The 23,520-nt window shown below is 41.6% G+C and overlaps 1 protein-coding gene across 7 annotated transcripts in view; it reads left to right on the forward strand.

The window, feature by feature from the left end:
• Positions 1-4,917: 4,917 nt before the first annotated feature.
• Positions 4,918-23,520, forward strand: part of LOC127061502 (uncharacterized) — a 42,697-nt gene continuing 24,094 nt past the window's right edge. For 2 of the 7 annotated variants that reach the window (XR_007780882.1, XR_007780883.1), the window contains exons 1-5: positions 4,918-9,873; positions 10,901-11,048; positions 20,665-20,755; positions 22,154-22,249; positions 22,420-22,557. Coding sequence is in view for 4 of the 7 variants with exons in the window: in XM_050988479.1 (XP_050844436.1) it covers positions 7,417-9,873; positions 10,901-11,048; positions 20,665-20,755; positions 22,154-22,249; positions 22,420-22,557 (2,930 nt within the window). In the remaining 3 variants the exon portion in view is untranslated. The remainder of the gene's footprint in view (positions 9,874-10,900; positions 11,049-20,664; positions 20,756-22,153; positions 22,250-22,419; positions 22,558-23,520) is intronic. The other 5 variants (XR_007780881.1, XM_050988479.1, XM_050988487.1 and 2 more) reach the window with 5 other exon arrangements.

The following is a 23,520-nucleotide window of genomic DNA, read 5'->3' on the forward strand; positions in this document are numbered from 1 at the left end:
TCTTAAACATCTTCTTGCTTTTTTTTTTGTACGCGATCATCGTGGACGAAGTTTTCCTTTTTCTTTTCTCCTTTTTCATCTGTTGGACGTAAGAACGTAATTTAATTAATGGCTCGATGATAAATCTTTCTCGTTGTGGGAATAAGAAGGGAGAGAGACAGAAAGAGAGAGAGAGAGAGAGAGAAAGAGAGAGAGAATATGATCGAGGAGAATTTAATGGCTATCGTTAAGTGGATTTATTGGTAGAAGCGTTGATTTATCGTGTGAACGTGTCGCGAAGAATCTGGATATGTATGGATATGTATAAGAGTAAAAGAGATTGTATAGAAGGAGAAGGGGGAGGAGAAGGAGGTATTGCATTGCAAAAGATCGCAAACATGTTACTTCAAAAAGAAATAAATCTTTAGTGGGAGAGAGAAAAAGAGAGAGAAATATTTTATTATAACATCGAGATAAGTTTGAACGATTATAATATAATGGTTTTGCCTTAAATTTAGTTAATCTATTTATTTCATTGTTAGTCTATACGTATATGTAGATAATCACGAAAGGCATGTACCTATACGTATATATGTACGCGTGCGTGTATCTGTGTGTGTGGTGTGTGCAATATGCATGTATACGTACATTTCGTATAACCGTGTGTGAGAGTATAAGTAAAGAGAAAAAAATTTTTCAGGTCGATTACACGAGACCGTCGATTAACCGAATTTTTTATTAATCGAATTTTCGATAGTATCCCCGTTGCAACGTTGCGACGGGCCGATGCATTTTCGGTACTTTACGCCTTTGTACCTTCGAAACGGTATAAACCCCCGTGTTAATCTCTTCGTAAATGACTTTTTATCGCTTTAAAAACGGCTATTACATACGTGTACGAGTGTACGTATGTGTACCGGACATGATATGTATTAGAAAAATAGTAATAAAAAAGAAATTTCAACAATTATTCTCTGGACTTTGAGTTTTTGATACGGGAAATTACAAAAAAAAGAAGGAAAAAAAAAAAAGAAAATGTGATTACCAAACAAAAAAATCGTCTTGATAAACTTCGTAATTATCTACATATGCGTACGTATGCTTTTATACCGAATTTTCTTTTCTTTTCTTTTCTTTTCTTTTCTCTATTTTTTTTTTTTTTACGGTAGGAAAAATTTGTCTTAAGTTATGCGAAGAATTTTTTGAGAAGGAAGGAACGGTCGAATAGTTCTATCATTTTTTCTTTTCTTTGTTTGTTTCTTTTTTTTATTTTATTTTCTTTTTTTTGTAAAGAAAGATAGTAAAAACTTGTAAGAAATCATGTTTTACGTGTCTCATGGTTGGCGTGAAAAGGGCATTGCCCGTCTGCGTTTCTTCGTAAACGACGAGAACGACGATGTGCAAGGAAGAAGGTAACAGCACGGGCAAAAAAAAAACTTGAGACACTCGAGACACGTGTCTAGGTCAACCGGTTAACCCTTTAACGGCCTGACCAAAGAAAGAACAAAAAAAAGAAAGAAAGAAGAGGAAGATAGACGATACAGAGAGAGAGAGAGAGAGAGAGAGAGAGAGAGAGAGAGAGAGAAAGAGGATAGAAAAAATCTGAAAAAAAAAGGATAAGAATATCGAGGAGAAGAAGAAGAAGAAGAAGAAGGGTAGTAACGAGTCGCGCGAAATCAAGAAAAAAGAAACTAAGGGAGAACAAAACGAGCTCTCTCTGGTATTCACTCTTTGAAAAAAAAAAAAACGAACACGTGTGTTTGTTCACCTAAAAAAAAGGGTTGCCCTTCCTAAAATCGTTCTCGACGATTCATTGCGAGGTCCGTTTATCCCTGACAAAAAAATTCTATCGCTCCAAAAGTTCTACAAAACAAATTTCAACTGTGGGCTTTTAGAATTAAATTATTATTCCTCCATTGTAGGGAAGTTCTTTATTTCTTTCTTTTTTCTTTTTTTTTTTTCTTTTTTTAATTTTTTGATATCGATAAAACGATCGAAGATCTTCGATCTTGCGTATAAATATTACTCGTCGTTTATCGTTGTTATTACGTATAATTATTTTTACGACTCCTCGTAGAAAATAATTTGAAGGAATAATTAAAATTCTGAGTTAGACTTCAACAATGATTAAACGAAAAGGAAATTCGTTCTTCTTGAACTAATCTATAAAGTATCGCGATAACTACGAGAGAATACGAAAGAGACATATGGAAAAAAAGTGACACCAAAGAACGAATATCAGTTCTTTCCCTCTCTCTTTCTCTCTCACTGTCTCTCACTGTCTCTTTCTTTCTCATGGTTTCGGTTGTCCCGCTCGATTATTCGAGCCGTCATCGAGAATTTACAGAGAAAAGGAAAACAGGTCCGGTGGACGTCGAAGGTAGTATCGTCGAAGGGTGAATAGGGAGCAAAGGTAGAGGGTGTATAGGAGCAGCAACGACAGTTAAGGTTACGTCCGATGGTCGTTTTGGCTAGGGATCTCTCTCTCTCTCTCTCTCTCTCTTTTATTTTCTCTCTCTCTCTTTCTCTAGCGTCTCTCCCCTCTACGAACGAACGAGCAGCTCTCGGCAGAAAAACCACCCCCGCGGCACGGTATTCTGGCCCTAGTCGAGCGAATGAGAGAACCCTTCCTCCCTGTCCTCCCGACAGCAGCGGAGCACCTACACCTCCCACGTTGCCCCGGCAACCTCGGCTTGGGGTTGGCCACCGCCGCCTCCGTTGCGCCACGGCTCCATTCACCGCACCTACTACCCCTTCGACCCCTCGGCAACCTTCCTCCACCCACTCCTCTGCTTCACCGACTCCTCTCCCTCTTCCATTTCCACCACCGACTCGACTCGACTCGACTCGACTCGACTCGACTCGACTCGACTCGTCCAACCCCCTCCAAACCCCTTCAACCACCCTCTTCTCTCTCTTCGTCATCCTTCTCTCCTCCTCTCCTGCATACTACTCCTATTTCGGCATCCCCTTCTCTTCCTCTCTTACTTCTCGATCTTCTACGACGTAGAAACTATGCGAGATTCTCTCTCTCTCTCTCTCTCTCTCTCTCTCTTTCTATGTGCGTGTACGCGTGTATTTGTGTGTAGGAGGAGTGAGAGAGAAACGAGGGCGGCGGCAGCAGCTTCTCTGGAAGCCAACCGGATTAACGTATCTCGAATAATTCATGCGTACTTCGTTCTAAGGGATCCGAAGGGGTGGGGAGGGTATGGAGGTGTACGTGAGAACGAGAGAGAGAGAGAGAGAGAGAGAGAGAGAGGAGAGAGAATATGTTGGAACGTAGTAGCAGAACGCGTGTTAGGAAAGACCAATTTGCAAGATTCTAATCATACTTGAGAGTTCGCGCGACGTCTTCGTCTTTTTGATAACCTGCATTTGTCTACCGTATCTTCTTTTACATATTTCTTCGATGTTTTCTTTCATTACGAGAAAAAAAAAGAAAAGAAAAAAGAACAAAAAAGGAAAAATTGCTCGAGTTAAAGGTACGAATTGTCAAAACGTGAATACTTCGATAATTCGGTAATATCAGATCTGTGATCGACATGATGGTTTTTCAAAGTGTTGACAAAAATATCGAACATTTTATGTTATATATATAACGATTTGTTTTGTACTCTCTCTCTTTCTTTTCTTCTCTCCGGGGAAATTCGACGAGATTTCATTACGAAATCCTCTTCTCCTTTTCTATCAATCAGAATGATTTAGAAAGGGAAAGGGAAAGAGAAAAACGAAAGAAAGAAGAAGAAAGAAAAAAAAAACAATCATTCTTTCCGCATCGAACCTTCGAGCCCTTAAAACATCGTGGCACCTCGGAAAGGAAACGGAAACTTTTCGGAACGCGTTAACGTAAACCGATTTTCAAGGAGAGCTCCCTAACGTAGATACGACGCGATCGTTTCCATCTTCCCTTCTCTCTCTCTTTCTCTCTCTATTTCTTTCTTTCTCTCTGTCTTTCCAACCATGTTCTTTCCCGTACACGCGACAACCCTCTTGAACTTCGTCGAGGAGAAGAAATTCGCATAGAGAGACTTAAACGATGTTGTTTCTCTTTCTTTCTATCTCTCTTTCTATCTATCTATATATCTTCTATCTATCTATCTATCTGTTTGTCTGTCTGTCTATCTGTCTGTCTATCTCTTTCTCTCTTTTTCACTTTTTTTCCTCTCGTAACAGGGTGAAAGTCGATTTTCACCCATCTCGGAGGACTCTCTCCTCCGCTCAACTTCAAATAGGGTGAATCAAATTGGCGTCGCGTAGAAGAACCGAGAAAAACCGGATTCGATCTTACGCGTGGAAAACGCCCCAACTACGCCCGGGTTGTCGCGCGAATCAACCTTCGGCTCTCTTCTTTCAAATTGAGAACCGAGGGGACTGAGAAAAATAAATGGTGAAAGATAAAAGGTAGTTCGAAAGGTTATCCCACGAATTTTGCTTACATTTTATATTGCAATTATTTATTTATTCAAAAATGTAAATCTTTCGAGGATAAGGGAATGAATTTCTCTCTTTTTTTTTTTTTTTAATGTTTCTTAAATCGATAACGTTATCTCGTAAACGTAATTAAAAAAGACTCGTATCGTATAACAAGTGCATTTATTTACAATGGCATGAAAAAAACCAATTTTTTTTTTTTGTACGAATAAAAATATTACGAAGTTAAAATTAAAATGTTTAAATACGTCGAATGATAAGATATGAATATTTAATATGTCTCAAGTAGACACGTTATTCTGTAAATGTAATTAAACAAATTTTAATTAATTGGTAAATATATATATATATATATATATATGAATATTATTCATACGTATTTATTCACAACATATAAATAATGTATTTATTCACAATGACGATAAAAATTAATTTGATTATACGAATAAAAATATTACCGATTAACACTTTCGAATTGGGGTGATAAGGGATCAATGTTTAATATATTTTAAATTGATACGTTATTCTATAAATGTAATTAAATTAAATGTAATTGAAAAATTGTGACAATTTCGAAGTTGTTTAAAAGTTGTTCGATTAAAAATCGTCGTCGCTATTGAATGCAGCTGGTACAAAATAGAAATCAGATAGCGAACAAGCCGACGGTCCTTCGGGAATAGTAGTAGGTACTCTAAAGGAGTTTTCTGGATCGGGAAAATTGTTCGGGAGACAGAAAAGAAAGAAAAAAATAAAAAGAAAAAAAAAGAGAGAGAGAAAAATAAAGCTGAAAAGCTGCTGCCAGAGCAACGAGTTTCGTTTGCATTGTTCGTAGGTTCGCATCGTCACAGTTGTCTTTCCTTATGGAAACGAGTCTTTTAACTACTAGTTTCCTTCACGGGATGGCGGCAAACTACGAATGGTGATACGCGAGGAACGTAATTTTCATTTCTATTAGTTCGAAAGGATTTAATAAGTCGTATATTTCCACCTAATCGATTCATTACGTAAAACGTCTCGCAAGTCGTTATAAAAATAAATAAATAAATAAAATATTTAGAATTTCATGACTCCATTAGGATACCGCAGATTCATATTAATATTTTTCATGATAATCTAATATATATAGATAATTATTTTCTTCGACTACCTAAATATTATCATAAGATTTCGCCAGAACGAGATATCGAGTCAGACTCGATACAGAATCACATACGCGCGGATGATTGACATAAAAGAAAAAAAGAAAAAGGAACAAAAAAGGTAGAATAAAAAATCCTTGTGAAAAGAAGTTAACTACTCGTTTTAATCGTAGAATATTCACATAATAATAGTATATCCGAGATTTCCAGCCGACACGAATGAAACAGTAGGTCTGTTCTCTCTATTGGGCTTGTTAGTACAAAGATAAAGCTGTTGAACTCGTTCGAATAACGCTCGCGGCATAGTATCTCTCTCTCTCTCTCTCTCTCTCTCTCTTTCTTTTATAGTACAGAAACGTCATCGTATTGAGAGCAGAGTACGGAACGAGCTTCCATGTCCGCACGGGAACGCGAACAGATCGATTACCGTATTGGCGGTAGGAGTGCGCGTAGAGCCACGTACCGCAACTACGTGACAAATATTATCACGATCGACCTATGTGTAGCGTTTGATGTGGACGGGTTTATGAAAGGCCAACGCGCCTATAATCGTGCCTCCGCGAACGCCGAAGAACAAATCCGATTTGTTAGCTATGGATCCAGATCTTGTTCGATTCATTTCCATTTAATCTGAACAGATATTCCCTCAAACTGAATAATTGCGATTATAAACAATGTTGTTACAACGATAGAAGCGATCTATTAAAGTCATCAAGAATTTATCAGAGACGCATTATCGGAGGTATCAATGACGAAGGTATCGAAGTAATTGACAAGTCATTAGAATAATTGAGGATTCGATCGATCCAAAAGACCATTGATAATCAGCCGAAAGCATCGTTAGAATGATACAACGGATAATCGAAAAGGATCTATGAAAGGATCGGCGAGATCTATTAGAACCGTCGATGATCAGTCAAGACCACCATAGCCTGTTTATTTGGCGGAAAAAGCATTGACGATCTATCGACATCGAGAACGTATTGGGAACATATCGACGATTTATATAGACCATCGACGCGATTGGTACATTGGTAAAGAAAGTACAAGTACGACGAGGAGAGAGAATGTAGTGCAGTGTGTTAGATGCACGGTGTAGGTTAAACGAGATCGATAAGGTTTACTCTGTGCTCGTACCGCGTGACACGGAAGGGTGAGGTGAGGTGAGGTGAGGTGAGGTTACATGAAAATAGAGGGTTCGAAGAGAGGACCTTTTATTCTCGTCCTTTTTATTTTTTACTTTAAGAAAGAATAAGGAGATTCTTGGACACAACGGAAGGAGGGAAAAAGGATATTCGTCCGAAGGCATCTAATGTAGATATTGGAGGGTCGTACAGTTTAAAAGAGAAAGAGGAAGAGAGAGAGAGAGAGAGAGATTGAAGGGGGTGAGTCGCCCGTTTCCAACCCCCATTTCCACCCCCGACAACTCGCAGGCGGTCGACGGGAGCTCGGTGGCACCCACTCACCCACCACCAGCAGAGCCAGCACCGCCGCCGCCGCCGCCCCCGGGCGTCCTCATGCCATGCCAACCAACGAGCCGGGGCCGCTTTCGCTTTGTGCGCACCGGGGCGGCGGTACATCAAAGCCTTCTAGTTCCCGCTCCGGCCTTTGACGGCTGCGTCGCGGCCGCTCGCTCAGTCATCGCTCGGTAGGCGAAGCCAGCACGCCGCGCGGATGAGCTCGACGCCGTTGTCCTCGCGAGTCCTCGTCGGCCGGGATCAACGAGATCTCGCGAACCAGCCACGGAACTCGATCGGGTTCAACTGTGTTCCTAACCTTGATCAAAGGAGTCATCACGACTCCTCGTTCTATCAACAGCGACGAGTACTCTATATATTCATACGATAAGGAGGAAAGAGGAAAAGGAATGTCTCCTCGCGGTAACAAGTGCGCGCGTGTTAGCGGCAGCAAAGCTGTCGGCACGTTGGAGAAAGATCGGCGAGCTTCGAGGGAGTCTAGAAGCTTCGAGGGAAACGATAAGGAATGTCTCGAGCAAGAGCAGGATCACCAACAGCAAGAGAATCATCATCATCAGCAGCAGCAGCAGCCGACTGTTAGAGAATCGGTCGAGGAGAAGAAGAATAATAATAATGAGAAGAAGAAGGCATCAACGATGACGATGAAAAGGCGAAGGAAGAGGAAGAAGAGGAAGAGAAAACCAGGCCGAGCGAAGACGACGCCGGAGACAGACGCGGCGGCGGCGGCGGCGGCGACGGCGGCGTCGGCGTCGGCGGTTGCGGTGTTGGCGGCGCGCGAGGGTCGATCGTGGCTCGCAGCGCGCATGCGTCAACCCCTGGAGAATACCGAAGGTGGCCTCGAGCAGCCCCGTGAAAACGGCACCCTGCTAAAACGACGGTGCTCGCAAAGCCCGCATCGCGAGCTCCTATCCGAAAGCAGAAACCTTTCTAGCTCGGCCTGTTCCTCGCGTTCCACCTCTATATGCACCTCCAGTTCCTCTTCCTCTTCCACTTCCTCCTCCCCTTGCTCTTCCTCGAGGTCATCCTCGGTGTCCAGTAGCGAGGGATCTTCTTTGATCGGTAGTCAACTGAAAACGTCGGAGGGCACACGAATACGGCTACTTTGCAGAGACCGGAAACGGAAAGAAAAGAGACGCCGCGGTAGCCGCGAGTGTGCACGAGAAGAGACTAAGAAGGAAGAAGGGAAGGAGGATATTGTAACGGGGAAGGTGGAGGTAGAGGAGGAGGAGGAGGAGGAGAAGGAGGAGGAGGAGGAAAAAGAGGAGGAGGAGGAGAAAGAGGAGGAGGAGGAGGAAGAGGAGGAGGAGGAGGAGGAGGAGGACGGCGACGACGACGACGACGACGACAACGACAACGACAACGACAACGACGACGAGGAGGAGGGACCAGTGGGGGAACTCCAGACTCGATCCGCGCCGCCGATAACGTCGACTCCGATTCCGCCTCCCACACCCTCTACCTCTTCCAATACAACCCCAGCAGCTGCTCCACTACCCCCTCTCTCACCGTCCTCCTCGCCGTCAGCTTCCTCCGAACCTCTCGTTGCCTCTTCTCCGTCCTCCTCGTCCTACCGTGCCGATTCTAGAAATGAAATCTCTGGTGCACGTCCGACCACTACCTCCTCCTCCACTACCTCCTCGTCACCATTAGAAAGTATAAGAAGCGCCTTGGAGTGCTACGATCGCAGCAGAATCTATCTGGCACACGTTTCCTTCTTGGACTGGCGTGATGTACCTGGAAGACGACGTGGACACCTAGAGGAACACCGAAAACTTCATGGTGCAACCTCGAGGAGTTCAGAGAGGTCTTCCGGGGAAAGAGTTTGGGTCGTTGGGGCTGCCGACCACGATGGACATCATAGGACTAGGTTGTTAGTGGCTGGTCGTCACTGGAGACCACGTTGTCTCAGTCGTGTGAATATGCTCAGCCAACCGGTGGTATATGCCGGCGGGGGGAGAGGTTCTCTAACGGCTGATCTCTTTCTATGGTGGTTTCACCGTGAGTTCGCCGTAACTGCGATGGCCATGCACCCCGACGGTGCTGTCCTCGTGGCTGAGAGCGCCGATTATTTGCCTCCCGAAGGAGACTGCGTTGCTGCCGATGGCCTGGTCAGACTCTTCGTCGTACCGAAGGATTGTCTCGAAACTCGGATCGTTGTAAGAGAATTGAGAGTGAGGTTAGCAATCGGAGCACTTACCAGAGTATACCATGGTGTCTATCGAAGTAAATTCTCGACGATCGAACGAGACGATGATAGATTGGAGACTTATCTTCGAAGATTTACCCTAAAGGAAGCGTTCGCGGACCTACACAGAGCTTGGCTGAGCGTACGATCGGAAACATTTGCCAGAAGTTGGGCCTTACCGAGAGAACGAGAGGACATAGAGTCGCGTATAGGTCGATCTAACGTTTCGGGAAACAACAACTCTCTCCTTCGTACTATCGTTGCATCTGCGGAAAGGGAAGAGGATAGGATGCTGTTGGACGAACTCCGTGGACTGGCTGGTGAATTAGGTCTCAAAGTTGGCGACGAGGAACTTGCGAGATGGATCATCGACGGAGAAGAACGTACGTCGCGACGTTTCGATACCACCACCACTACCACCACCATCGATCTCGACATCGATCAATCACGCCTCGTCAAAATCGAATCCGAACGCAAGTCGATCGATCAAGAATGCGAATTCGAACAAGAGGACGAAGGAGACGACGAGGAGGAAGATGAACCGACGGCCGAGGAAACCGTCGGACTTTTAACCAGAGTTCTCACGTGGATGGAAAGAGAACCATTGGATCCTGGACTTCTTCTCGCTGTTAGATCAATGCGCGATATCGCTGCTATTATGGTAAGAAATTGGCCGATCATCGACGGAACTAATTCTGAACCGACAAAACTGAAAACTTATCTCAGTGGGGATCTCAGTCCTTTTCTTACTGAATAATACACCCTCCTTGAATAAAATAGAACCAATTTTATCGACTGTTACCTAATCGAAGGAAAGAAAAAGATGGATAGATATAGATATGCGTATACATATATATATATAGAGAGAGAGAGAGAAAGAGAAAGAAAGAAAGAGAAAGAAGCAGACAGAAAGGGGAAGGAGAGCAAAGGGGAAGGGGGCGTATCGAGGCGTACCCTCGAAGAGCCACTTCAATTCGGCGATACGCCGTCCCACGGAAAAGCCGAACGAGCCCTCGAGTCCTCGAGAGGAGCGCGCGCGCCGGCTTTGCAAATTAACGCTCGAGATCGTCCTCGACGAATGCTCTCTCACTCTTACCCCCTTCTCCCCCTCCCCCACCTCCTGTCCCCTCCTCTCTTCTCCTCTTTCCGTTCTCTTCTCTTCTCCTCTCCTCTCCTCTCCTCTCCTGTCCTCTTTTCTCTTCTTTCCTCTACTCTCTTCACTTCAATTCTCTTCTCTTCTTTTCTCTACCTTATCGAATCGAATATCCAGTTTCCTTTTTAAGAGTCGTAGCTTTGATAGGAGGGCGGGCTGCTCCTGCGTTTCCGATGCAGTAGGGCTCCTCAACCCTTCGGATATCGACGAACTTGACCCGTTGCTTTTCTCGAAACTGATACTTTCGTTTATTGATACCTTAGATATTCCATTGTATCGATCATCAGTACTTGATATATAAACGTTTATCGTGAAATTCAAGAAAAGGATATCAATAGGCAAAGGCGAACAATTCTTCATTGTTTTCTTTTCTTTTCGTTTCCTTTCTTTTTCTCTTTTGTATGATCTTCAGATATATTTAATTTAATTTTCTTTCCGTTCGTTCGTTCGTTCGTTCGTTCGTTTTGCGTCTTTCAGAAATATATATTGTTGGTACTGTCGTGTTAAAGGATTTTCGTTTTGATTTATTTTCCAGGCAAGCAAGATGGGCCTAGCAGGAACGCATCCAAGCGGGCTGCCCTTCTTCTGTCCGAACGGTGATCACCTGACGCAACCACCGCCCGCCCACATGGGTATACCTCCGTATGGGGCTTTGGATGCTGGCAAAGCTGCCGCAGCGGCCGGTGAGTACCTACTGGTAGCCGTCACGCGTCTATAATCGGACCACCCACACGATCCACGCATCACGTTTTATTGGATATCGTGGAGTCTATAGGTTTAGCCGCTATTAAATTGACGTTTCGTACCACGTTTTTCTTTCTCTCTCTCTCTCTCTCTCTCTCTCTCTCACGCACACACCTACATTCTCTCTTTCTCTCTCACTCACTCTCTCGTATTTTTTCTTTTTTTCTTTTTTTTTTCTTTTTCTTCCTCGTTGTTATTTTACACGCGAGAGATTGATGTACGATACGTAAGTAATATATCAACACGCGCGAACTACTGTCGCGTGATATTCTGTTATTTTTGTCGATGTAATTGCATTTTAAACGCCGACCTTTTCCATTGTTGATTTTAAACGAAAATCCTTTTTTCGAAACATCGTTTCGTACGATCGATATAATTTCTATTTTTTTATTTTTATCTCCCCCTTTTTTCTTTTTTTTTTTTTAATTTTATTTATTTATCTCAATTCGGACACGATCTAGCCGGTGCGTGTACTCAATAAATATTGACGCTACTCTCGAATCTTAATTAACGTAGCTATCTTACGGAGTGCGTCGATCGAATTCAGCGGTACGTAATAATAGCCCTTGTAAATCTATTCCTCTGTATCGACATCACTTTGTAAACTTTCGCCAAAAGAGAGTGGGGGTGACAGGGGAAGTAGGGGAGAGCAGAGAGAAACAGAGAGAGAGAGAGAGAGAGTGAGATGCAAATATTAACGCGTTCGTTACATTCGAAGTACTATATAACATGTATCACGCATATGTGCGTACGATGGACGGTATACGACCACTTTGTACGTGCAAACAAAGCGATTTTGAAAAAGTGTAGGTTGTAGACAGAGAACATTCGTTTTATTTACGCTTCATGAATAAAAATTCAACAATTTTGACTAACGATTTGTTTCTCAATGATTTCACGTGGTTCTGCTTTTTTAAATAATAATAATAATAATAATAATAGTAATAGTAATAATAGTAATAATAATAACAATAACAATACTAATAATAATAATAATTAGGACAAAATGGTATATACTTCAAGAGTTCGGTGCTCGACATTGCGTAAACATTGATATATTCCTGAAAGTTTCTAATTGAAGGAATATTATTTCTTATCGAGTCAAGAGCCACGCCAAGTTCTGAATTCAGAAGAGGGAGGGTTGAAGTGGGCGAATAGCATCCGCGATGTAGGAGGAGAAAGAAAGAGGGAGAGAGAGGGAGAGAAAAGAGAAGGAAAGAGAGAGAGAGAGAGAGAGAGGGTCTCGTAAACTGGCGTCAAGTAGGAGAATAAGAGGAGGACTCACCATTAGGCTAATCTGCCAAGCATGCAGCCACCCTCGGGTGCCGGGTCAAGGGTGTTTCAAAGCCAGCTCGCTATTTCTACGGCTTCTCTCCTTCCACCCTCGTTGCCTCCGCCCTGGAACCGCCCTCTCTCTCTCTCTCTCTCTCTCTCTCTCTCATTCTTTCTCTTCTCGTGTTCTCTTTCCTACAACAAGGAGCCATTGTGAAACAGTCGATAACCTGTACCTACCTCGATCTACCTACCCCGTGAACATTGGATATCGATATACACGTTAGATGTTAGACGTTAGATGCATACGTCCACGACAAATTTTTTAGCTTTTTTTTTTTTATGATACAAGCAACGATCGACGATAAATCTGTCATAATTCGAAAGAAATTTTAATCGAGAGTATCTCTCTCTCTCTCTCCCTCTCTCTTTTTCGATCTCTCTCTCTTTTTCTCTTTCTGTTATCGTCGTTCTTCTTTCTCAACTTCCCGAATATTTTCGAAGAGGAAGAGGAAGAGAAAAGAGAGAAATGTCGAGACTCGCTTCGATCTTCTCTCTCTCTCTCTCTCTTTCTTTCTCTCTCCCGATCCCTTTCGCGTGTCTCCTTAGTCTCCGGAATATGTAGATGGGGCTGATAGCGTTTATGCACGACTACGAGTTCGTACGGCGGTTTGAGTTCTTTGTCTTGCAAACGAGCGAACGTTTCGTTCTCTCCTCTCCTCTCCTCTTCTCTTCTTTTCTCTCCTCTTCTCTTCTCTCCTCTTCTTTCCTCTCCACTCCTCTCCTCTCCTTTCCTCTCCTGCACTCTTCTCTTCTCTTCTCTTCTCTTCTCTTCTCTTCTCTTCTCTTCTCTTCTCTTCTCTTCTCTTCTCTTCTCTTCTCTTCTCTTCTCTTCTCTTCTCTTCTCTTCTCTTCTCTTCTTTTCTTTTCTGTTCTCTTCTTCTCTTCTCTTCTCTTCTCTTCTCTTCTCTTCTCTTCTCTTCTCTTCTTTCCCTCACGTCGCTACATCCCCCACCAACATCGGCATCGTGACGACCTCGCGTTGCCTGCCTCTCTCTTTCTCTTTCTCTCTTTCTGTTTCTCTCTTTCTCTCTTTCTCTTCTCACTCTTTTACTCGGTTTACCCCGCAGAAGCAACGACCCTCCTCGACTCAACCTCTCCCGTCTCTCTTGGACCACCATACCATGCTTCCTCTTTCTTCATCTCACCCTTTCCCCCTCTCTCTCTCCTCTTCCTCCCTTTCTCTCTTTCTTCCTCATCGTCATCCACCACAACGACAACATGGTGACGACGTCGGCACCCCTACCACCTTCCTCTCTCACTTCCCACGAATATATTTCTAATTAGCTCTACTTTTCGATCTCCATTGCATGTTTATTTCGCATCTCCTCCGTTGCGATATTTGCAAAAGAGAGAAAAAAGAATGAGAGAGAGAGAGAGAGAGAAAGTGAGAGAGAGATTGGGAAAATGAAAGGGTTCGTAGGAGAAAGGCGCAAACTCCGACTGGAGGAAGAAGAGGAGGTGAAGGAAGAGGGAAAATTGGAGAGAGAGAGAGAGAGAAAGAGAGAGAGAGAGAGGCTGTCGATGCTGAAGTTTCGTTTCGCCGGGGCTCCGCCATTGATCCGCTTAATTTCTCTCTTCTCTCGCTCCTCTTCCCCTTTTCTTCCCCATTCTCTCACCATCCTTCTCTTTCTTTTTCCTCCCTCTTTCACCTTTCGTCGCTTTCTCTCTCTCTCTCTCTCTCTCTCTCTCTCTCTCGTATACTCTGCCGTCTGTGCTCTCCATCACCCAGCCGATCCAATCCGCTTTCCACTTTGGGGTGTGCGCGCGCGCGGCTCTTCAGCCACGCCGAGTTTCAGCTTCTCTCTCACTCTCTCTCTCTCTTTCTCTCTCTCTTTCTCTCTCTCTCTCTCTCTCTATTCTACATATATATATAGATATCTCGCCCTCTCTCAATATCGTCAATGAGCCCGATTCACTTCCTGCTTTTTCCGTCGGTCTTTGTCTCTTTTTCTCTATTTTCAAAACTTGTCTATGTCTTCATTTCCTACTTGCACTCTTGCTCACTTTCTTTCTTTCTTTCTTTCTTTATATCTATCTTTCTTTTTTTTACTCTCGTCGCGTGAAATCCAGATCGATTGTCTTTCTTCGAACCTATACAATTCTTCATACTAGATGGACAAAACGTATGAGCGATGATAAAGGGTATAAATAAAAGTGATAATGATATAGGAATGTTTTCTAAACTCTAAAAATGTCATTGTCCGTTATAAAAGAAATCGAGATTGATGATGGAAGGAAATAGCAAATATATATATGTATGTATGTATGTATGTAAAAGAAAAGAAAAGAAAAAATATTGTTTGCATAAGAAAGAAATGTGAACAAAAATTCAACGAGGAAGCTATTATGAACATGTCGTTAAGGTAATCGGTTAGCACGATTAACTACTGCGATTTCCTTGTTGCTAAGTAGAAGAAAATTTTCGCACGGTCCTTCACCGAATACTTTTTACGACGATTTAGTAACAGAAGGAATAACGAGGCGGCTGCATTTTTGACGCTGAACATGGCTACGCGAGTTAGCTATTGCGAAATAGGAGTCCGCACGTCGTACAAGACGGAGTAAACGAGTCAGACGTAATTGTCGGCCTTTATGGTTCGTACACGTTGAAATTCCATACCGAGTAAGGAGCTTTCCCTTGGATTCCAATACATAATTGATCCGGTTCGTGGTCAATGAATCAGTGACTTTCCATAAGCGGTTTATTAGACGATTTATTATATAAATGTCTAATTTAATAAATCGAACGCGAAGACGTTCCTACTTTAACTTTTATCGAGATAGCGTCATTACTTACATTTGATTTTTTCTATCTTTTTTTATATATATAATCAAATTAATTATCAAAAAAAAAAGCAATGAAAAACTTATACAATAATTAATAAGATAATACGAGATAAGATATATTCCTGAAGTTTCTTGTCGACATATTTATTCTTCATTTTTATTTTTTTTTTATTTTTGAATAATTAGAATTAAAATTATTAAATGTTATTATAACGAAAGCGAATGTACATTTATATAGGATACATGTATTTGTACCATCTGAATAGACACACACACACACAGACATGCGTCAAACGGGATCGTATTGTTAGCACTTGTAAATACGTTAGTTGGAGCCCTCGTCTCAGACACACCACGAGAACCTGCTGTATACCACTCTCCTTCGCCACTCGCTGCCATACTCTCGAGTCTCGATCCCCTTTCGAAGAAAATACTCGGGTTATTCTACCCTTTCGTAGAAAGATGTTTGGAATGAAATCACCATTTTGATCCTTTCCCACTTATCACATAATATATAAGTCGATCGAATCCGTCAAAACATATTGCCTCTGATAAAGTCAAACAAATCGACGTTAATCCTATTTTAATCCGACTTTACAAAATGATAATTTCATAACAGATTTTCTCGAAGAAAACACCGAAGAGAAAAGAAGGAAAAGCAAAAGAAAAAAGATTAAAAAATTACAAATGGCGGAGTTAGGAAATGACAATAACGACAAAAAAAGCAAGCAAGAAAGCAAGCAAGCAAGCAAGAAAGAAAGAAGGAAAGAAAAAAAGAAAAAACCCCTGAAAACCATCGAAGTCGTCGAGGAATCGGAAGAACGAAGAACACGAGAGAAAGAGAAAGAGAGAGAGAGAGAGAAAGACTATATATCGTGGTACACGGAATACCGGGAACTCGAGTTGTTCGAGAATAAAAGAGTAATTTTCCGGGTGGTGAGACGCCGATAATGGGGTTGCAGACTGCCGAGTCGACTGAAAAGTGATTAAGCACACATGACGGAGCCCGCGGACTTGCCAGGATATTACGAGCCACCCCTTTCGAACCATCCTCTCCCCCTTCGCATATACACACCCTCTCTCTCTCTTTCTCTCTTTGTCTCGTTCTCTCTCTCTCTCTTTCTCTCTTTCATTCCTACTACCATCCCATCCGCAATTCGTACTACCTACTCTCATCTCCTTTCGTGTACGTCGTATTAAACGGATAGCCCAACCTCTCCACTCCTCTCCTCTCCTCTCCTCTCCTCTCCTCTCCTCTGCTCAATCTTCCTCATCTACCTTCTACAGGCACTTCCTTCCGGCTAACCTTTCTTACCCTCCCCCTCCCCTTCTACCATCGCAGCGATTACATTCACTCATCCCGAATCCGAATTAGGCTCATACAACGCTTAACCCAGCTAATCGATCGTAACGTCGCAATACGATTCTTTTATTTCCTTACGATTCTTATTAGCCGAACTATTCGTTTCCTCGATAGCGTTTACAGGATCCTATTATTCGATGTTGCTGTTACTGTTCCTCCTCCCTCCTCCTCCTCCTCCTCCTCCTCCTCCTCCTCCTCCTCTTTGTACTTGAATAATAGAAATTACTCGTGCGTCGTAATTTCGTTGGAAAAAGAAAGGAAATGAATAGGGGTTGGTAGGGGGTATGAGGAGGAGGGGGATGGGTTAGGAGTAAAGAAGTAAAAGGTTAACGATCGGTGAAAAAATAAATCGGTGAAACGAGCGGAAGAGGTAGAGGTTCGTGAATTAGGTTCATTCGCGATCGGGTTCGATTGCTTCGTTCCTTTTCTTCTCTCTCTAATTTTTTTTTTTGTTTCCTTCTTTTCTCTTACGTCGAAAATTACGTCGAATGACGCGAAGAAGGAAATACAAGGTTAAAAGAAAAGAAATTGATGAAATTTTTGGGGAGAGTAATAGAGTACGGGTAGAGGGTAACTAACGCGGATGGAATTACAGAAATAGAAAATTAGTTCTATCGTGGAGAACCACGCGTTGACAAACTTTGCCAGTTCCTACGTGCTTCGAAAAGGGACAGTTAGGTCGCGAATGATCTTAGGGATGCTCGGCACGTGCCCATGGCCCAGAGAAAATACATACACCGATTCCTGTATACGCGTCTAACTTATTTCTTCCACTGTATTGTCAAATTTCTTAAACCGTGATTGCAATGATCTTATTATTTTTTCTCTTCTTTTTTTCTTTGAGAACGGTGACGAGAGGGTAGGTTTGTTTTTTTTTTCTTTCCTTTTTTTCTTTTCTTTTTTTTTATCGGATATTCGAACATGTATTTGATAAAAAAATATATGCGTTAAGTACCTACGTGATCTGTCGAAAGAATTAATTTCTTTTTATTCGAATATAAAACGAAGTTATATTTTAGATATTATTGAACTGTTAGTCGAAAGTTGATTCGTCTTTAAAAATTTCACTTTTTTTTTTGGATAAAATAATAACTAAAGAAGCCATTTGCTTCTCGCTTCAATAAAAAAAAAAAGAAAAGAAAAAATATATGTTACCTACAACTCCCAATTCGTCATTTTACGATTCGTTAGTTTGTTCTAAGTTTTCTGCTATCTCTCTCTTTCCCTCTCGGTCCCCTAATAATTTTACTTCTGTTTCTTTATTTTATTTATTTATTTATTTATTTATTTGTATCTAAATTAATTTCATACATCAAATTAATTTCAGACTTGTCGACGACATTTCATTACGATAAAATAACTTTGAAATATCGTTAAAAAAAAGAGAAAACAAAAAGAATTCTCGTTAACTAAGCGAGAATAAAACTAGTTGGAAAATTCTCTGGAAATGGATCAGAGACACGAAGCGAAGATAATTAGAAATCTTTTCGGATTTTTATCTACCTTGATAAGTACAACGAAACAAGATCGACTAATTGCGATCTAACAAAGTAGTATTCGAAAATCGAGAGTGGCTCTATCGTGGAAAACCACACGTTGACCGACTTTGCGAGTGATGAGGGGTTGAAGGAGATAGGGAAGAGAAATGAAAGAGAAAAAGAGAGAGGGAGAGAGAGAGAGAGACAAAAAAAGAATAAAAAAGAGATAGAAAAGAGAACTAGCCCGGGGCTCGAACGTACGATCACGAAACGTAAAAAAGACGAAGGAGAAGTGGACTGAAGGACTGGAAATTGTCCATCCAATCCAACGTTGTTGGTGATAGGGTGGATGGGTGGATGAATGGGTGAGTGGGTGGTAGGTTGGTTGGTTGGTTGGTTCGTTGGTTGGTTGGTTGGATGGATGAGGGGTTGAAAAGTGGGTAGAGACCTCGTATTGGCCTCGTCAAGCGGTTTCAGGCTCGCCGATACTTCGGGCGCTTCTCTTCGTCGACCCTTATGAAGCCAATCACGCTTTACCTCCCACAAAGGAGTTCCACTCGTGTCAACCTTCTGCGACTACCTCCGTGTCACGTATTATTAATTCTCTTAGATAACTTCGAGAGAAATAGAAAAGAGAGACTTGTACGTTCGAAACCGTGAATAGGTATTTTTTTCAGGAACGTTTTAAAACAAAGGAATCGTTTGTTTCGATCGATCGATAAACAATTTTTTTACAGTCCTAATTCTTTTCTAATTATTTCTACTTTTCTCTCTCTTTCTTTCTTTCTTTTTTTTTAAATTGTACAAAAATTCTCGTTATCGCGAAAACAACCCTCGAGTACGATCGAAGTAGGAAACAACGTTTACGTAAGTATAAGTTTGCCGTGTGTTACTGTGTATTTGTATGCGCGTCCGTGTGTATGTGTTTCGACGTAGATATACACGTATCGCGTTTATAAGGGGCTTGGTCTTGCATGCAGATTTACCTCCTAAGGATAAGGATCTGCGTGCAAGGTGGTGCGTGCTCGTCGAAAGTCCTACGGTTTTACTACTTACGGCGATTTAATTCGTTATCGTCGTGTTTTCTTCCACGATGGTGGAGAACACGTACGAAGAGTGCTGAGAAATATCTTTAAACGTGTAAGTACTTTTGCGTCAGATTGGCTCGTGATCGTCTGTAGAGTTTTTAATTATTAGTCGAAACTTTTTGAAGAGTTTTGCTGTATGGATCGGTCTTATGTAATCTTTTCCTTTCCTTTTTTTTTTCTTACGGTAACTTTTTTAAGAATAAAAGTTTATTTGTCAAAGTAAAAAAAAAAGAAAAATAATAATAATAATAATAATTCATATATATAATACTGCACGTAAGGAAAAAGAAACAGGAAGAAAAAAAAAAGGAAAAGAAAAAAATAGACTAACAAAATCGTAAGAAAAACAAAATTTATGCAACAATTAATCATCGTAAGACGCGTTAAAAGGGAGATAGACGTCTAACACTTACTTACGTTATGCACACATAGAAGAACGAAAGAAAACGTATGCAAGTTTTTTACCCGATTGTTTTCAATTATGTGCCCAACGGTATGTACATTCTCTAACGGGTGTCGAGTACGTTTTCGAGAGGGTGCGGTCTTGTTTCGTACCGTTGGCTGCCGCTAACGTTTTGCCGGAGCTGCCTGCTGATCGATGCCCGCTTGTGTCGGTAGCAGCTCCGTTTCGTGTTTGTACTGTAAACCGAGGCGATATTAAATACATAGACTCCTTTCGTGCAATCGAACCGCTCTTCTTTGATCTCTCTGTAATAATGTTTATTCTGTATCTGTTAATTCGCCCGCACACCATCGTCCTATTTCTGCTACTTTAGTGTTTGTGTGTATCTACGTTCGTATATACGCGTAGATGTGCTCTCGCGAACGCATAGAAATAGAAAGAGAGAGAGAGAGAGAGAGAGAGAGGGAGAGTATTTCGAGATACATGGCGAGACTATGAACCATTCAAATAATAAAAAGTGCTTCTCAGATAATTATTGCCCAAGCTGTTGTTCGTATTTTGTCGATTCGATGTACGAAAACAACGAAAGTAATGCTCGATTCTCCGTGGATAATTAACCAGCTTTTTAATTATCTTCTTGATGTGAACGTGTGCATGTTCGTGTGTACGTGGATGTGAGTGAGCGAATGTACGTGCGTGTGTGCAAGAAGTTTAAATTGAAAACGTGTTAAAAATCTACTTTGAAATTTTATTCGAATAACTATAAACGGAAATGAATATATATATATACATATTAGTAAGATTTATATAATGCAAATTTTCGTTATGTTCGGTAATGTAAAACCTTGCTCGGAAAATAATATGGAGATTTAATTTAATATTAAACACTTTTTTACGGTCAAAGTCTAAAAGATATGAATATTATCTACGAATAAAATCTTAGACTCCGAACGGAAATGATATTATACGTGAAACATAAAATCACTCGTTCGTAATATTTCATAAGAAATCGAGATTTCTTATATATACTTTACATACATACATACATACATACATATATATATATATATATATATACAATTTATTTTTTTTATGTTTCAGGTCTGACTAGGGCGCCGATGTATCCCTTTTCGACAGGCCAATATCCATATCCCATGCTTAGCCCGGAAATGACGCAAGTCGCCGCTTCTTGGTACGTAGAACACTTTAAAAAAGAAAAAAGAAAAACAAGGAATACATCATCGATAAATTTGATTAATTCCGTTTCAGAAATCCCTAGCGACCTTATCTGTTCAACGAGTTCTTTTTTTCTTTTTTTTTTGTTTTTTGACCAACATCAAAACAATTTTTAATATCTTCGATTTTAATCGGTTCCATACAAAACCAAAAAAAGAAAAAAAGGAGAAAAAGAAGAAGAAAGAAAAGACAATTTTTATTATCTATGAAATAACTCGTAACGAATGAATCCAGATCATCTTTCTTTTCTGCAGTAGAAATTATACTGATAACGGTACTGTAATAATGATCTCTCTCTCTTTCTCTCCCTTTTTCTCTCTCTCATTCCAATACAGAATTTCCTTTCAACCGAACGAGATGCTCGTGTTCAGAATTTAAGAGGTGAATACCGAAAAAATATGAAGCGAAAAAAAACAGAAAAAAGAAAAAAAACGTAAAAAAAGGGAGAGAGAGAGAGAGAGAGAGAGAGAGAGAATAAGTCCGGGGTAGCCGAACGAGAGCTGATTTTTCGGAAGCTTCGGACATAAATAGAGCGGTCCGCCGGTAAATAGCGCGAGGCGAGCTATTGAAAACTGGTTCGATGTTCTAAACGAGCCAGGAACAAATACGAAAGAGTCAAAATGAGAGAGAAAGAGAGAAAGAGAGAGAGAGAGAGAGAGAGTGGTACGCATTCGGAGCTAACTCTACTTTCGTAATACCTTTTTCGAGAAAATCTCAACATCATTGGGTGCTGCCGAGAGTGTGCCGGCCGTTTCGGTCAGTCTCGTCGTTCATCCTCTTGGTTCCGGTCTATTAGATCGGATACAGGACGGACAGGGCGGTAGCGGTCCACGATCGTCGATGGGCCGGGCCACCCTCCTCTTTCACGAAAGGCGGCTGCCCGTTCAGAAGCATCGGCCTCGCTCAGAAACTTCGCTCCCTCCTTGTTATTTGCTTTCTGCCCGACCCACCGCAAATTGAGATTTTCCACGGATGATTAGATCTCTTCTCCTCAATTAGGAGATCCCTGTACTACGTTCTCTCTCTCTTTCTCTCTTTCTCGCTTGCTCGCTCACTCGTTCGTCTTCTCTCTCTTTCTCTCCCTCTCTCTCCGTCTTTTTCCTTTTTTTTTTTCTTTTCTTTTTTTCTTCTTTTTCTTCTTCTTCTTCTTCTTCTTCTTCTTGTTCCCTCTTCAGTACCCCTCGTGCCAACAATAAAATCGTCGCTAAAGAGATAATAAACCCGAAGGACTCTATTATTCCTCTTTTGGTCGCCAGTGATTTCTTTTTAATCTTTTTAAAGGATCCTCGGGAGGAAACTCGTATTACGTTCTACCTAAGAAACGATGTCAATTTTGAGAAACGATTGATTTCAGGCATACCCCAAGCATGTACCCTATTTCACCAGCGAGTGCTGGCTTTCGAAGTCCTTATCCAACGAGTTTACCGATAACGAGTTCGAGTTTACCAAGGTTAGTATGGGATATGACGTTTCAATGAATTTTTATTCTTTCGCAGGAATATATATGTATAGATATTTTGTTTTTTTGTTTTCTTTCGAACGACAAATAAGTCGATCGAGTATTCTATACTTATAAACTAAACCGATACCAGGATATGACAATCGTACGATTATTTTCAGTGATCTCTACCGATTTTCGCCGACGGGTCTGATGCCACCGCATCATGGATTGGGTCCTCACGCACACGCGTTAGCGTCGCACGCATTGGTGTCGTCAGCGCCGAAAACGGATCATTCTACCCTGGATCACAATCACAGGTTCGTAATAGCAGCGACATCGTTTATTGAAACGATAACAACGAGATTTCTCTCTTCGATACGATTGTTTTTGGAAAATTGATGAAAGCGTCAATCCAACGAATTGATACCTTCGAATTCCTACGTGTTCAATCCTAAAATTTGCGAGGTCAGCACTATATTGTTCCTATACGGACGGTCAAAGGAAAACATTGAACAAGGCAGAAATCCAAGAACGATCAACCAAACGATCAACCGACCGACCGACCGACCGACTGATCAACCCTCTTGATAAAAGAATCATCGACGGAAAACATTCAAACGAGGTTGCTCCATCGATACGATACATAAATCAAGTAGAGAGAAAAAGAGAAAGGGAGAAAGAGAGATACTTCGTCGGGGTGTTAACATCTCGACGGTCGAAGAGGAAGAAATTTCTTTATTTACCCGGTAAAACACGACTTTACCCATCGTTATTTCAGCGGATACAACAGCACCGATCGAAAAAGGACTATGAGTGAGAAGGGTCGCGTATAACCAAACGAGTAACATACTGGTCGGCTGATAAGGAAGTGACGATCGATCCGAAAAGGGGGATGAAACAGAAAGAGAGAAGAGAGAGAGAGAGAGAGAGAAAGAGAAAGAGAAAGAGAACAGTTGTAGAAAGAGAGGGTAGTTGTAGGAAGGGTAGGAAAATAGTTTGAACGACGTCCATAGGTGGAAGCACGTGCTGAGGTAGAGGACCAGTCCAAAAGCCCTTCGATTTGTCTCTCTTGCACCCTCTCTTTCTCTCTCTCTCTCTTTCTCTCTCTCTCTCTCTCTCTCTCTCGCTCGCTCGCTCTTTCTCGCTCTCGCTCTCTTTCGTCCCTTCATCGTCGTCAACACGAGGGCTCGCGTATATTACATTTATCGAATGGCTCTCTCTCTCTCTCTCTCTCTTTCTCTCTTTCTCTTTCTCTCCTTTCTCTCTCTTTCTCTCTTCCC

Source organism: Vespula vulgaris, chromosome 1, assembly GCF_905475345.1.
Source record: "Vespula vulgaris chromosome 1, iyVesVulg1.1, whole genome shotgun sequence".
NCBI classification, from domain to species: Eukaryota; Metazoa; Arthropoda; class Insecta; order Hymenoptera; family Vespidae; genus Vespula; species Vespula vulgaris.